This window comes from Trichosurus vulpecula, chromosome 1 (genome assembly GCF_011100635.1).
Source record: "Trichosurus vulpecula isolate mTriVul1 chromosome 1, mTriVul1.pri, whole genome shotgun sequence".
Lineage (NCBI taxonomy): Eukaryota > Metazoa > Chordata > Mammalia > Diprotodontia > Phalangeridae > Trichosurus > Trichosurus vulpecula.
This window is the reverse complement of record NC_050573.1, coordinates 105,804,945-105,819,944: the sequence shown is the minus strand read 5'-3', so window position 1 is coordinate 105,819,944 and position 15,000 is coordinate 105,804,945. Positions and strand designations below refer to the sequence as shown.

The 15,000-nt window shown below is 39.4% G+C and overlaps 1 protein-coding gene across 1 annotated transcript in view; it reads right to left on the bottom strand.

Annotated features, from left to right (window-relative positions):
• The window catches only part of ADCY8 (adenylate cyclase 8), a 401,436-nt gene that overhangs the window by 67,482 nt on the left and 318,954 nt on the right, over positions 1–15,000 (bottom strand). Inside the window, exon 13 of the mRNA XM_036765122.1 lies at positions 11,945–12,023. Within this exon, the coding sequence (XP_036621017.1) occupies positions 11,945–12,023 (79 nt within the window). The remainder of the gene's footprint in view (positions 1–11,944; positions 12,024–15,000) is intronic.

Genomic DNA, 15,000 nt, shown 5'->3' with positions numbered 1-15,000 from the left:
GGAATGGAGAACCTCCAACATAATTTGGAAATTTCAAAAGGTTAGTACTTTGTGCTAAGGTTATTATTTTTATCTATTGACTCATGATGAATTTAAATGAAAATTTAAGATTCTCAAGATTTGCTTTAATTTTTAATATTCAAAAAAGTGAGTTTGTTCCTGGAACATTTTTGAAAGGTATATAATGCTTAAATGGTATTTGTGCTATTTGCCAATATTCATCACCTGATTTGAACTGCCTGGAAGGCACTTCCCTCTTCACTTCTGCCTCTAAGAATCTCTATTTTTATCCAAAGTTCAGCTCAATTGTGATCTTTTACATGAGACCTTTCTTGGTTCCCCTTTGTGTCCAATGCTAGGATTCCCCCTCCCCAAACTTGTTTTTGCTTTGTATGTTTTACTTATATGTACATAAATATGACACACGATATAATATATAGGCATATGTATGTATAGATATGAATGTATGTACATGCATATATACATATGTACACATATAGATATATCTTTATCTATCTATACCCTTCTTACTGAATACACACACAACACTGGTATATTATATGTAAAAATATAGAATATGCGTGAACATATAAGATATAGTCATATATAAATTATATATTAAATATTTTATATAGAAACATATAACAAATATATTTATCTCTCTACATATATGTGTATATGTGTGTACACACACACACACACACACACGAGAGAGACAGAGAGAGAGAGACAGAGAGAGAGAGAGAGAGAGAGAGAGAGATGAGTAGAGTACATGCCAAATGACCTTTCTTGATTCTGGATGACCATATGTGCTAGCTCAGCATTTGGCTGATGGCAGATGATGAGACCTTTGGCTGCTTCTGTCAGGCTATGTGCATGATACAGGGCAGAGGAAACTTAGTGCTTTGAGGTGATAAGGCAATCCCCTTGTTGGTCACTGAGCAGGAAGAGCAGCTCGCTGGACTTTTCAAAAAGAGAGCAACTCTGTCCTTGACTCTTCTTCTTTGGACTTTCCTTGTAGTAAGGAGCTCACTCGTGAGGGTCAGGAAAGTTCAGCTTGCCTAACTTAATTTTGCCTGCTATTTGAGCACATGAAAACTAAAGGCTGTGTCCCATCTAGACGAGCCTGATCTTGGGCTTAGGGCTGCCTCTTCTGTGTTTCTTCTTTTCTTCCTATCCTTAGATGAACAAATATCAATCCTGAGATGGATGTATCTAAGCTCAAAGGCCATCTTGTGAATTTGACAAACTTGAATACTCTGGTTCCTCAACTGGTACTGGCTTCAGTTTGGAAGGCACCTGCTCTAGCACTCTTGGAGAAGATAACCATGGACTGGATTATCATCCTAATCCTGGCCTGATTTGTCAGAAGACATAGACATTGAGGGAGATATTACAGAGCTGAGGGGATATATAAAATGTTTAATCTGTAATCATGTAAAGTGTTTCATGTTTAGATGGTTTTAAGTGTCAATGTACTAGCAGAGTATAATAACATATTAGTGAGTACTGACACTTAATTTGTTTTTCTGTCAATGCATGCTTGTGAGAATCTTGCATTAAGCATTTCTTTTGTGTGTAGGAAATAAATACCTGTCCCATACCTGATACATATTGTATAGTAAGCACTTTCCTATTCTCCTTGTTGGGTGAGATACTAGACATGAACTAAAATCTAAGTTTTAATAGATTATGCTGGGGTTGGGGTTTAATGAGCCAAAGAGTATTAGAAAGGAAGCCTTAAGACATCTAATTAGAAGTCAGGCTGCTGAATAACTGAGCCCTGTTCTTTGTTTGTGGGGGCCTCTTAGTGGATAAGAGAGGAGGGTGAATACCTTGGCTTCATTCATTCATTCATTCTTTTATCTATCTATCTATCATCTATCTATCTATTCATTTGTTTATTGCTTCCCAAGTTAAAATAAAATCTCCTGAAAGGAAAGGACTAGTTCTTTTTGTTCTTTGTATCCCAAATGCCTAGTACAATGCCTAGAACTTGATAAATGATTGTAGATTGACTAAACAATAGAATTGATTTCCTCAAGACTTATTGGTTCCCTCATCACTGGAAATGATTACAGAAAAGTAAAATAATATTAGTTGGAGATTTTATAGAGGAGCATCATGCTAGGTGGAATTGTGGATAAAGTACTGGAGCTGAGGACAGGATGACCAAAGTTCAAATCCAGCACCAGAGCCTTACTAGCTGCATGACCAAAAGTAAGTCCCTTTACCTCTACCTATCTCAGTTTCTTCATCTATAAAATGGAGATAATAATAGAACTTACCTCCTATGGTGGTTGTGAGGATAAAGTAATATTTGTAAAGCACTTTGAAAACTTTAAAGCATGAAATGAATGCTAAATATTCTTATTCTTTTATTAGACATCTCCCCCCACCCAACCCCCCAACACTTGTAACATCCAGATTCTTTCATAAGTTCATTAGGTTGTGTGTGAGGCAATCAGATAAAAACACACTGGTTTAGTAAATGGCATGGGCTTATAATGTTTTTCCAGAGGTTCTTAGGAATAGCTAAATGTGCATGTCCTTCCCAAAACCTAAGCTTATTAACATTGAAGAGCTTGAGAGGAGGGGAAATACATTTTCTCTGAAAAATCAGAAACAGGAACCCTTTGATACTATTTGTTTCCCAGAGGCAGAACTAGGGCCAATGTCAGCAAAAATGGAAGGGCATGCCTCAAGAGATACTGGATTTCCTTTTATGGGAATGGGTCTAAACAAAGGTTAGATGATTGTTTCTATGGGATATTGCAGATTCATGGTTCAGGTAAGGTTTCAATTAAATGCCCTCTAATTTCCCTTCTAAATCTGAGAGTCAATGATTTAACTTGTTAGTTTTTGCTCAACCCGTATAATATGACATCTTCATTCTTTTATCCTGAAGTTACCAAGGAATGAAAGCCAGAGTTATTTGGGTTTAAGGCATGGTGCTTAAGAAAAAAAAATTCAGTGATCAAACCCAATAATAGGTCCCAGACCAAGCTCCTCTAGGTCATTATTTGGATCCTAATTTCATCAGAGTGAATGTAAATAACAATTGTTTCTGTTTTGGCCAGAAATCCTAAGGGTCTTCCCCTCCCAAACTCAATTTTTTTTGAGTAGGTAAACAGGCCATTTTCTGCCTCATTTCTTACCTAGCCTTAATCACTGAAAGGACATTGCTGAAGTCAAACTGAGTTCTGTTAAAGACCTTAGCTTAAAAAGGCCAAGGTCTCTCACTGCATGGAGGCCATCTCCATTTGTTTTGATCTATATCTTGCCACTGGATCCTGATGGCTCCAGAGGAGAAAGTGAGGTTGGTGACTTTGCACAGCCTTCCCTCACTTAAATCCAATTCATTGGCATGTCATGCATCACCTCCCTGATGTCATGGTCCCCTTCAAGATGGAAGGACAAATGACAAGGATAATGAAGGTCTACCTGGTCAGCCTTGGGTGCAGTAAACTTCTCTCATTCAATCCAAGACAATCCAATGCAAGCTAATCCAATCCAGTCCAAACCTTAGGCAAAATCAATCACCTTCTTCCGGATACTCTCTCTTCTCCAGGTTTTCTTAATATGTCTCTCTTTGTTCTGTTTCTATTTTTTTTTGACCACTTCTTAATACAACTCTCTTTGTTCTATTTTGACCTTTCTTACCTATCTTCCTTCTCAGTTTTCTTTGCTAGGTCATGTCCATTTACCATGGGTGTCCACAAGGGCCTGTCCTAGATCCTTGTCTTAAGTCTTCCCTCTCTCATATCTCATTTGATGATCTCAGCAGCTCCCATGGATTTAACTATCATCTCTATGCAGATGAGTCAGATTTATTTGTGCAGCCTCCTCTCTCCTGAGCTCTAGTCTTACATAACCAATTGCTTATTGCTTATTTTGAACTAGATGTCCTATTGATATCTTGAAGTCAACATGTTCAAAACAGAACTCATTTTGTTTTCCCTTGAACCCCTCCCCTCTTCCAAATGTTCCTATTACTTTCAAGGGTACCGCCATCATCCCAGTTGCCCAAGCTTGGCATCCATGTGTCATCTTTGACTTCTCATTCAGTCACCCCACATATCACCTTTGGGAGCCATAAGCCGGGTCCTAGTGGGAGGGCCTGGGAAGAAAGGAGGCAAGTATATTTTAAATGCCTACTATGTGCTAGGCACTTTACATTGATTCTTTCATTTGGTTCTCACAACAAACCTGGGAGGTAGGTCCTACTATTATCCTCATTTTACAGTTGAAAAAACTGAGGCAGACAGGTTATGGGATTTGCCTAGGCAAATTTGCACAGTTTGCAAATTTCTGGGACTAGCTTTATACTCGTGTTCCAGGCTCCACGCCCAACACTCTATCCACCATTCTACTGAGCTGCTTAGGTAATGGTTAGGTTGCCTAGAGTACCAGTACAGCTCTTTCTCAAGAACTGCTTTTCAAGCTTGCCTACAGGCCCACTGAGTATACCTATTGTTTCTTAGTGTCCCCATTCTATTTTAGGTACATCATCCTAAACTAGTTGAAGAGTGCATATGTATGTGATGCTTATGGGGGAGTGGGGTAGAAAAATTCAGGGTGAATAAAAAAGAAATTCATATCTATTTGATATTTGGCAAATGACTTACATTTTCTGATACTCAAATCATGTTATCGGAAAAAAATGCGTATAATAATATTGTGGAGGCATGAATAAGTCCTGGGTTGAAAGCCAGAGGTGGTTTTGAGTTCCAGCTCAGCCCCTGATGAGCTGCGTTTGATCTTGGGCAAATTATTCCATGTCTAAGGGCCTCAATTTCATTACCAATCAAATGGACTGAATGACATCTCTATGCTATTTAAATGCAAGTATATACATGAAAGCACTTTATACACTGTACAGTGATAAATGAATGTAAAGGATCATCATGACTTTAAGATGTCAAAGGTCCATGATTTTCCTGATGTGAGAACTGCCTGTACTGGGAACTTCCCTATTACCATCAGAGTTCTATAACTCATTAAACTAGTCTTAGAAAGTACCCTGAGGCTCAAAGAGGTTAAATGACTCTCTTGTAGTCAAATAGTAAACGGCAGAAGCAAGATTTGACTCCAACAGTCCTAGGAGATACAGATAGAACTTATTATAAATTGGAATTTATTTGGTCTGAATTATCTGGATTGGGTCAAATTACTTCAATACTCTACTTCAGCTGATAAAAAGAAAACAAGTTTTTATTTCCTCTAACTTGACTTTCTTAAGTTCTTTGGCAGTATTTTTCACTTTCAGACTTGGCCCAGTCTTCTCATTAGCTAAGTTTAAACTAAGAGCTAAGAATTACTGCCAAAACCCCCCAATATACATGATGATTACAACAACATAAATAGAAACAGAAAGAAAAACAAGCAAAACACCTCCGAACGTTGTGTAATTATAGTGACGGAGCTTGGTCTTGAAAATGAGAAGAGAAAATATACATTCCTCCTTTGTTTGCAGAGTCTGAGACTATGGGTATAGAACATTGCATATACTGTCAGATTAGGTTGCTGTATTGGTTAGTTTTGCTGAATCCCTCCCTCCTGCCCTATTATTTTCTTCTTTGTAATAAGGGGGAAGGTGAATGGAATAAGCGTTTTATATAGTGCCTACTATGTGCCAGGCACTGTACTAAGCACTTTACAATTTTTATCTCATTTGATCTTTAATCGATAAATCAAGAAACATTTATTAAGTGCCTCTTAGGAGCCAGACACTGTGCTAAGCACTGAGGATACAAAAGGAGGTAAAAGACAGTCTTTGCCCTCAAGAAGATTACAATCTAATGGGGGAGATCATAGGTAAACAAATATAAACAAAGCATATAGTAGATAATTAATAGAGGCAAGGTACTAGAATTAAGAGGGGCTAGGGCAGGCTTCCAGTAAAAGAAGAGATTTTAGTTGGTTCTTAAAAGAAGCCAGAAAGGTCAGTAGGTGGAGCAGAGAAAGGAAAGCATTCCAGGCACCAGGGACAGCCAGAGAAAATGTCCAGAGTTGAGTTGGAATGTTTTGTTCATGTAATAACAAGGAGGTCAGTGTCACTGGATGTCTATCTATGTATGTGGTAGGAGTATGTGGTGGGGAATTAGAGAAAGGTAGGAGAGGGCTAGGTGATGAAGGGACATGTGAAATAGGAACAAAGATAGTAGCAGAAGGTATTTGAGTGATAGGAGATGAGGAAGAGGGGAGAAGTCAGAGTTCATATTGAATGGCCTCAATTTTTTCCTGTAAAATATGAGGTAAAGTTCTCAGCTGAGGGAGTGGGGGAAGGAGGAGCCATGGGAGGCATGTGGAAGGATGAAAAGATGTGGAAGAGCCACTTCAGAGAGTGGGATAGTGAATTGACAAGGGAGGTATAGTAAGATTGCCTAGTGGCTGTGAGGACCCAGTTGGGTTTGTATGACATGAATGTACAATGGACTAGTAAGAATGGTTGTATGATTTTTTCCCATCTTCATTTAGCAGCCTGTATGTAGGAGTGAAGGTGGTGGTGAATGGTGAGAGTGATACAAGGCTGAAGCTTGGCTGGGTGTAATCAGGGACAGAAGGAGGGCCTGGAAGTAGCAATGGGGAGTACAACAACCTTGTGAGGTCGGCATCATTATTATCCCCATTTTACAGTTGAGGAAATAGGCAAAGAGAAGTTAATTGACTTGCTCAAGGTCACTGTAGCCATAATGGCTTTTGTTTTCTTTGAATGGCTCAGCTTGCCTCATTGAGCCTCTGGACACTGTGGCTTGCTCTTCCGGGGCAGGAGGCCCGGGGAGCATGCCGGGAGGCAGACGGCTTCCTGTGTGGGGAGTCATGGGGCTGGCTGAGGGGAGGTGTTAGCTCCAGAACCTGGTCTACCCTAGGGGGAGGAGCCAACTCAGGAACCAATCGGCCCTGGTCATTTGGGCGGAGCTTGATGATGTCAGAAACCCTATAAGAGGGGAGAGGACAGCTTGAAGATTCTTCCTCTCTTTCCTTTTCCGGTTGGAGCCAGAGGCAGTTACAACGACCGTTACAGAGGCAGTTACGACCGTTACATCGTCAGTTTCAGTTGCAGCTTCAGTTTCAGAAACAGACACAGCTGAGGCAGGAGCTGCCAGCAGCAGAGCTGATCTACGGGAGGAAGCTGAACAAAGACTTCAGTCCAGTGGGTAATCTTATTACCATCAAGGGGGAAACATGATTTTGCTTTACGCAATCATGTTTCTCTGTAGCCTCCTGGTTACTCTTTCAAGGCGTACCTATTGGGCCTGGAAGATTATGACCAACATATCAAAATGGGGCTTCTGGTTCATGGGTTGGTTACTGTGGAGCCTAAATAAATGTTTTGATTCTTCTGCCTTCTACTTTGAGAGTTTCTTCTATCCGGCGATTCCGAACCTTTCAGACATGTTTATGATCTTCTTTGAGATTATAAACTCGGCCCTCCTGATACAGTCACATAGCTAATAAGTGTTTGAGACTGGATTTGAACTCAGGTCTTTCTGACTCCAGGTCCAGTATTCTATCCACTGTGTCACCTAGCTGCCTATGTTATGGGGGATGACTTATAGAGGAGGGGGAAAAGATATATTTGGAAATGAAGGTGATATAAAAACAAAGGATATCCCTAGCATTTTAAAAATTACTGTGATAAAAATTATTGTGATAAAAATACTAGAATCGTGCAAACAATTGAGAAGACGGAATTTTTCAATTTGGTTTTCATTGTTGGTTGTCCTCCATTCTCGAAGAGGACCATGACATCAAGAAGGTGATGTCATGACTTGCAAGTGAATTGGATTTAAGTGAGGAAGGGCTATACAAAGTTACCAGCCTCATTCTCTCCTCTGGAGCTATTTGGGTCCACTGGCAAGATATAGATCAGGATGACAGGAGATGGCCTGGGATGTAGTAGGAGATCTTGGCCTTTTTAAGCTAAGGTCTTTCCTATGTCTCAGTTTGTCTGAGGCAACCTCTATTCAATGATTAATGTTAGGTAAGAAATGAAGTAGAAAATGGCCTCTTATACCTAGTTAAAAAATAAAATAAAATTAATCTGGGAGAGGAAGACCCTTAGGGTTTCTGGCCAAAACATAACAATTGCTATTTATACCCTCTCTGAGCCACCAAAACCAAACAATGACCATGGTAGGCTTGGACTAGGACCTTGTTGGCCAATCAATGAGAGTCAGAGTGATTTAGGTTTAAGGCATGGTCCTTAAAAAAAAAAGAAATCTAGCCCATAAACCCCAAGATGTCTGGTGAGGTTTCAGCAATAAAAATTCATATTCCTTTGGGCAGAGTTTACACAGGCGAGGATATAATTCCCTATGTGGTCAGAGGGAGAGGAGAGAAGAAAGGAGAAAAGGGAGAGAGAAGAGGGAGGGAGAGAGAGGAAGGAAAGGAGGAAGGAAGGGAGGGAGGAAGGAAGGAAGGAAGGAAGGGAGGGAGGGAGGGAGGGAGGGAGGAAGGAGCTGCCTTGCCCAAGTGGACAAGGCAGTTTTCACTGATATCCAGAGAAATGTCATGTTAAGTTTCTTATTTCCAGTCTACAGAGTACATTGTATGAGATTTATCAGCACTAAGCCACAATTTACTCTTCTGACTTGCCATTCAATCTCTCATTTACCCATTCTTCATAGTCTACATTTTAGAATATGACTTTTTTTTTCCATTTTAATAATTTATTTAAAAAATACAGTTCTATGTCTCTCTCTCTCTCTTTTTTTGCAATTTCTTCCAGGGTTCATTACCTCCCTCTGTTTCTATGGCAATTTCTCTCTGATACATGACTATTTCAGTTTTGCATGGGATTCTTCTCTTTTTGTTTGTACTCTTTTGATACTTTCTTTTGAAGTGAGTACAAGGGTGATGAGAGAAAGACAGATGGAAAAAAGAAACTAGTTGACCTGGCATGGATCTAACAGTAATTCTTGGGATGGAAATTTTGTGAATACAGTGTATTTTTTTTAAATAAAGCTTTAATTCTTTATTCCAAGCCTCCAAAATTATTTTAGGCTAACATATCTGAGTTCCACATTTTAAGCAATCCATTGACATACAAGAGTGTGCATAGGTGGGTAAGGGGACTAAAACCATGATATATGAGAATGGTTGAGGGCACTAGAGATATTAATCCTACTGAAGAGATAACTTAGCAGAAAACAGAATCATGTTCCTCAAATATTTGGAGTGTGGTCATGTGGGAAATGGATTGGACATTATATGGTGCACTAACTAGAAAGAGTACTGGTGTCAGAAGGCTTGAGTTTGGGTCACTGGCTTTCTACTTATGGCCGGGCACATTGTATGTTCTTAATAAATGATTGTTGAGCTATAGTGTACTTATCTGTGAAACAGAGATGATAACTTCTGTACTACCCACATCACAAGACTGTTGGGAAAAAAAGATTTCATTAACTATAGAGTAATACATAATGACATACTCTTATTCTGCTTCTTCCTGGAAAACAGACCTGGGAGCAATGGGTTTAAGTTACAAGGAGGCAAATATTGGTTTAATAAAAAGAAAATAGCTTTCTAATTATTAGAGGTGTTTATAAATGGAGTAGGCTTTGTAATTGGGTAGTGAGCTTCCTGTTACTAAATATTCAAGCAGTTGCTGAAGCATTACTGGTAGAGGAAACTGGAGAGGGATTCATTCCCTACATTTTATATGCGAGGCCAAGCACTAAGAGAGCTGGTTTTAAAACCCATAAAACCTGCATTCAGGTCCTGCCCCTGACATCCTGTGACTGGGGGAAAGTCACTTGACCTTTAAGTGTTCCAGTCAACCTCTGAGACCACAAATTTCAGAGAAGGTACTGACCACATTGAGAGAGGGAGTTTTATTACCTGGGACATCACGGATTTAGTCCCTATCCCAACCGAATAAGCCAATAAACATTTTTAAAGTGCCTACTATGTGCTAAGTGCTGGAGATACAATTAATAAGAAGGAAGTCCCTGTCCTCAAGTAGCAGACAATCAAATAAGGGAGACAACACACAAAAAGAGTCAGGAAACCAGGGTTTGGGAGTATAAGACACAGGGAGATACCCAGTGGGAGCATAGAGCCTAGTCCAGTTCTGCCCTGTATAGAAGAAGGCATTGGGAGGAGTTTGGTGCTCCATTCTCCCACCTTCTACTTAGTGGGCTATCCCTAGCCCTACATTTTTTAAATGTATTGTTTTAGCCTAAAACTAAGGCTTTAGGAAGATAACCAGATGCAATAATCCCTTTGTCATGTAAAATGGATCTTGAAGTCAGTAATTGTTATTATAATATGATATAATATCACATCATATCATATATAATATAACATATATATATATATATATCATATAAACAACATCCTAGATAAACCATACCCCTATCCTCCCTTTTCTTTCTCTCAAAAACAGAGGGCTGAGAAACTCCTGGTTTGAATTATCCCCACAATTGCAGATGTTTCTCCCCACCCCTCCATATACTTTTTTTTAAACCCATGACAACTATTTGGGGAGATTTGACAATGGCAAAGTTAATTTAGTTTTAATCACAGATTCTTGGAACAGGAATGGACCTTGGAGACCTTCTAGTCCAAACTATTCTTGAAAAGCGATACCTTTTAAAATATTCCCAGCAAATATCCACATAGCTTTCACTAGAGGTTACCCTCTACCTTATAAGTCAACCCAATCCACTTTTGGCTAGCTCAAATGGTTGTTTACTTCTGTTGAATCAAAATCTAACTTTCCTCACCAATGATGTTAAATTCAAATTGAAAAAGATCCTTGTGGGCTTGTATTGACTCTGATCCTCTATAAGGGTTATTAACCTGGAACACAATCTGTCTCTGTCTCTCTCTAAAACACAGTATACATATATATTATATTTTTACATAGATACACATATATTTATATACATATATGCACACACATATATAGATTTTATATATACCCATATAAATTATATACATATAGGTTGTATGTTTATATATATATATATATACATATACATATACATGCATATAAAACTGTATCTCAACACAATGGTTTCTACTGTAATCATACATATTTGATTTTATGCATTTAAAACCATTACTCTAAGAAAGGATCTATAGGTTTCACCAGGTTGCCAACGGGCTGTATGATCCATTCTGTACCAATGGTTACATATACAAGTGTCCCATGGTCCATAGGGATTTCACCAGTTTGTTCAGTGGAATTGATTCACTAGTCAGAAACAGAGCTGGAAAGGACCTTAGAGGTCATCTAGTTCAATCCTCTAATTTGACATATTAGGAAACAGAAGCCCTGAGAGATTAAGTGATTAGCTGATGGTCATGCAGGTAGTAAGTTACAGAGGCAGGTTTCCTCTTTAACTCCCTGATTCCAAATGGAACATTTCTTCCACTGTATGACATAACCATCTAGGGACTTTCTAAGAACATATTCAGTCAAAATGAGTTCCTTCTGAAGCCCATTCTATGAATCAAGGACACATAATGGCAGCTGGGGTTTAGTGGAAGGATCACTTGGTATGAAGTAAAAAGACTCATTTTGAATGATTTTGATTGAGTCATCACTGATTCAGTTAACCAACTACTGCACAATCTACCAACACAATAAAAAATTCTAAAGAGCCCAGGGGCCATTTTAGTCAATCCTGTTATGTGGAAATAACCATAACTTTGGGATAAGGACTAGTTTCCCCTGGGACAAATTGGAATTCCTAATTTTAGATGGAAAATTCTTTATAATGGAGATTAAATGGTTCTTCAAAATATATTGTGTACAAAGGAATTTTAATTAGCTGGTTTCTATGTTGGTCTTTATTATATTTTGGTTTATTAAAGGCCATAACTTACTTAAGCAGATAATATTCATGAATGGCAAAGAGCAACAGATCCCTTTATGACAACTTGAAACAAAAGCTGATAAATTGGAGGTGAATGCACATGTTCCCATTACCTGCTGTCCATGGTAAAACACAGCAAGGAGAAACATGGCCATCAAAAGCAGAGAGGCCTCCTTGGTTCCCAGGAAATCCCTTCTGTAGAACAAAAACAAAATTAACACATGATCACTAATGATCACAGAGACATCAGTCTGAGAGCTGGAAGGAGTCTGAAGAATCTAGAGTTGGAGGACAGCATAGAAATCATCCAATATGACTCTTTTGTTTGACAAATGAAGAAACTGAGCCCCAGAGAGTTGAGGTGTGTCCACAGTCGAACATCACTGGGTAGACTTTAACCTTTTATTATGTACAAAGGGAAAATCTCAAAACATAGAGAGGGAGAGAGGAGAAAAAAGAAGAGGAGAGGAGAGATGTAGGGAGAAAAGGAAAGAGGGAGGAAGGGAGGGAGAGAGGGAGGGAGGAGGTCATTGATTAAAACAAACACAAAAAAACTCCAACCCCCCCCCCAAAACAACCTCAAAACATTAATCAGCACAGGGTCAACCACTGAACCTTGGGGTATTCCACTAGAGACTTCCTGCTCCATTAACAATGAATAATCAACACCTTCTTTTTGAATCTGGCCATGCAACCAGTTATCAATACTTCTATCTTTTGGTAATAGAGGTCAAATATACTCCTTAGTTGAAACCCAAAAGCAGATTATGATAAATCCACCTACTTTCCCTTCACTTTATATTGCATACATAATAAAGAAGAAAGATTATGTGGGAGATTGACTTTAGAAAATAAATGGAAAAGGAATAAAACTTGCTCATATAAGAAAAGGCAACATGTTGAATTGGTCTGATTTGTGGATTAAAATTTAATATATCTGGGTCCTAACAGTGCTTCATTTATTAGCTCTCTCTCTCTCTCTCTCTGCCTCTCTTTCTCTGTCTCTCCCTCTGTCCCTTTCTCTCTCCCTCCCTTGTTCCCTCTCCCTTCTTTTGTTTCTAGATTAGGTCTCCTGATCTCACCTGGGCTACAAGTACAGTGGCCATTCATGGGCCTGATCCCAGTTCTGATTAGCACAGAAGCTTTATCTGTTCTAGTTTTTAATCCTGGGCTTGTTATCCCCTCCTAAGGTAGCCTGGTAACCTCACACTTCCCTGGGCTTACCACACTGGTGCCAGGAAGATGCAGGTGAGGTGCTGATCAGCTTAATCCACTAAAGCTCAGAACTGTTGACTCAAGTGATTCCCTGGACTCAGCTTCCCTAGCATCAGGGACTACAGAGTGTGCCACCATGCCTAGCTAACTGGTACAATTTTCAACAAACCAGTACATCAAGCAATGTAATTGTTATATCAGAGGAAAGTTTTCCTTAGAAGTCACAGAACCCAAGAATCAAAAAATAACTGAGTTGAAAGGGAATTTAGAAGTCATTGAACACCAGCTATACCTGAACAGGAATTCCCTCTGTAGTTTGACTAAGAAGTGGTCACTTAGGCTTCCCTAGAATATTTCCAGTGAATAAGGAAACTACAATACCCTCCCACTCCAACCTGATGGCATTCCTATTCCATGTTAGGATAGATCTAATTATTAGGAAAATTTTTGCTCACATTCAGTCTATGCCTGCCTCTTTGTATTTTTCTTCAATGTGTCCTTGTATTCAGAGAAGAATGGTCATTATGATGAGTTCAGAGTGTACCCCAAGAATGCCAGGGCGCCACCAGCAATGATGGAGTATAGGCGTGTGGGTTCTAGTGTCCTGAAAGAATTCACATTCACTCAGTCTACAAATTAAAGAAAGGCATTTATTGGGGTGATGTACCCAACTGAGCCTGTGCCATGTGGGAGGCAGAGTGGCCCTGCTTCCCGTAGGAGGCAGAGCAATTGGCCAGGGTAAAGGTCTTGCTTAAATACAATTTTATGGAATGGGGAAGGGAATGGAAGGAGCTCTGAAATGTCTGGAATATCAGGTAGTCTCGGAAGTGTCTTTATCATACAGATGAACAAGGAGAACAGGAAAGGGGAGGGGAAGAGTTGTTCTGGAATGTCAGGCAATTGGGGGTGCTTTATGAAAGCACACAGGCAAGACCATGATGGGGGGCTTCAATGCCTAGTCTTCTTTGATCACTTTTCTGGCTGGTTACATCCTGCATCTTATCTCATATCTCACATCCTGCATCCTGTTTGCTCCATCTGCCTCTAGTGCTCCTTTCTACCTCTTCATTTACACATTATAACAGGAAGTTTAGGCCAAGGCTATTGATGATAGCCTAGACAACTGCAATTCTGCTATGGCAAAGAACAGATTTCAGTGCGTGATATTCTTAGACTTATAAACTCATAAAGCTAGAAGGGAACTTAGAGGCCATCCATTCTACCCTCCTTCCCCCTTATTTGAAGGGAGTTATGATTTTCATATTAATTGAGATGATATATGTAATGAATATACTAATAATTTAGATTTCTCAAGAACTGTCTCTCTGGCTCAGGAGTCAGAATTAACAATGCAGCTTGAAATGATTGATCACCCCCTTGACAATGTTCTCACTCACTGCATTCTCGTGCCTGTGTACCTTAAGTGAAGCTAATCAAAGATGGTAGAACCTGTTCCTGTCATAGAACTCTGGTCCTGTGACCCACCAAGTAAGGATCTCCAAAGGTTTGAGCAAAAATTGCTCCCACGGGACTCCAGAATTGTTGTATTGTCTTCTACTAGTGGGCTTATCATAGGAAACTACTCTGGCCTTGGGAAATGATTGTTTGTAATCCACCTTCCCCCCTTCCTTCCCATTGTGATTTATGTATATATTCTCTGTCTTCACTTTAGCAAGATGGGATTCTGATCAGGAAAATTCCCTGCAAATCTGTTCCTCATAATGAAACTAATGAATTAAACTGCTACCTGATCACTGATACTTTGTCTTTGGCCTTGCTGTTTCATCATTCTTGGGCTAGAAAATGGCCTGGTAAAAACCCAGTTAACACTTACTTATGGAGAAACTAAACCCAAGGAGGCTACATGACTGACTGATCCACCTCAGGTCATAGAAGTAATATACACTGGAGGCATGATTTGAACCCACATGCTGTGACAACAGTCAGTGGTCTT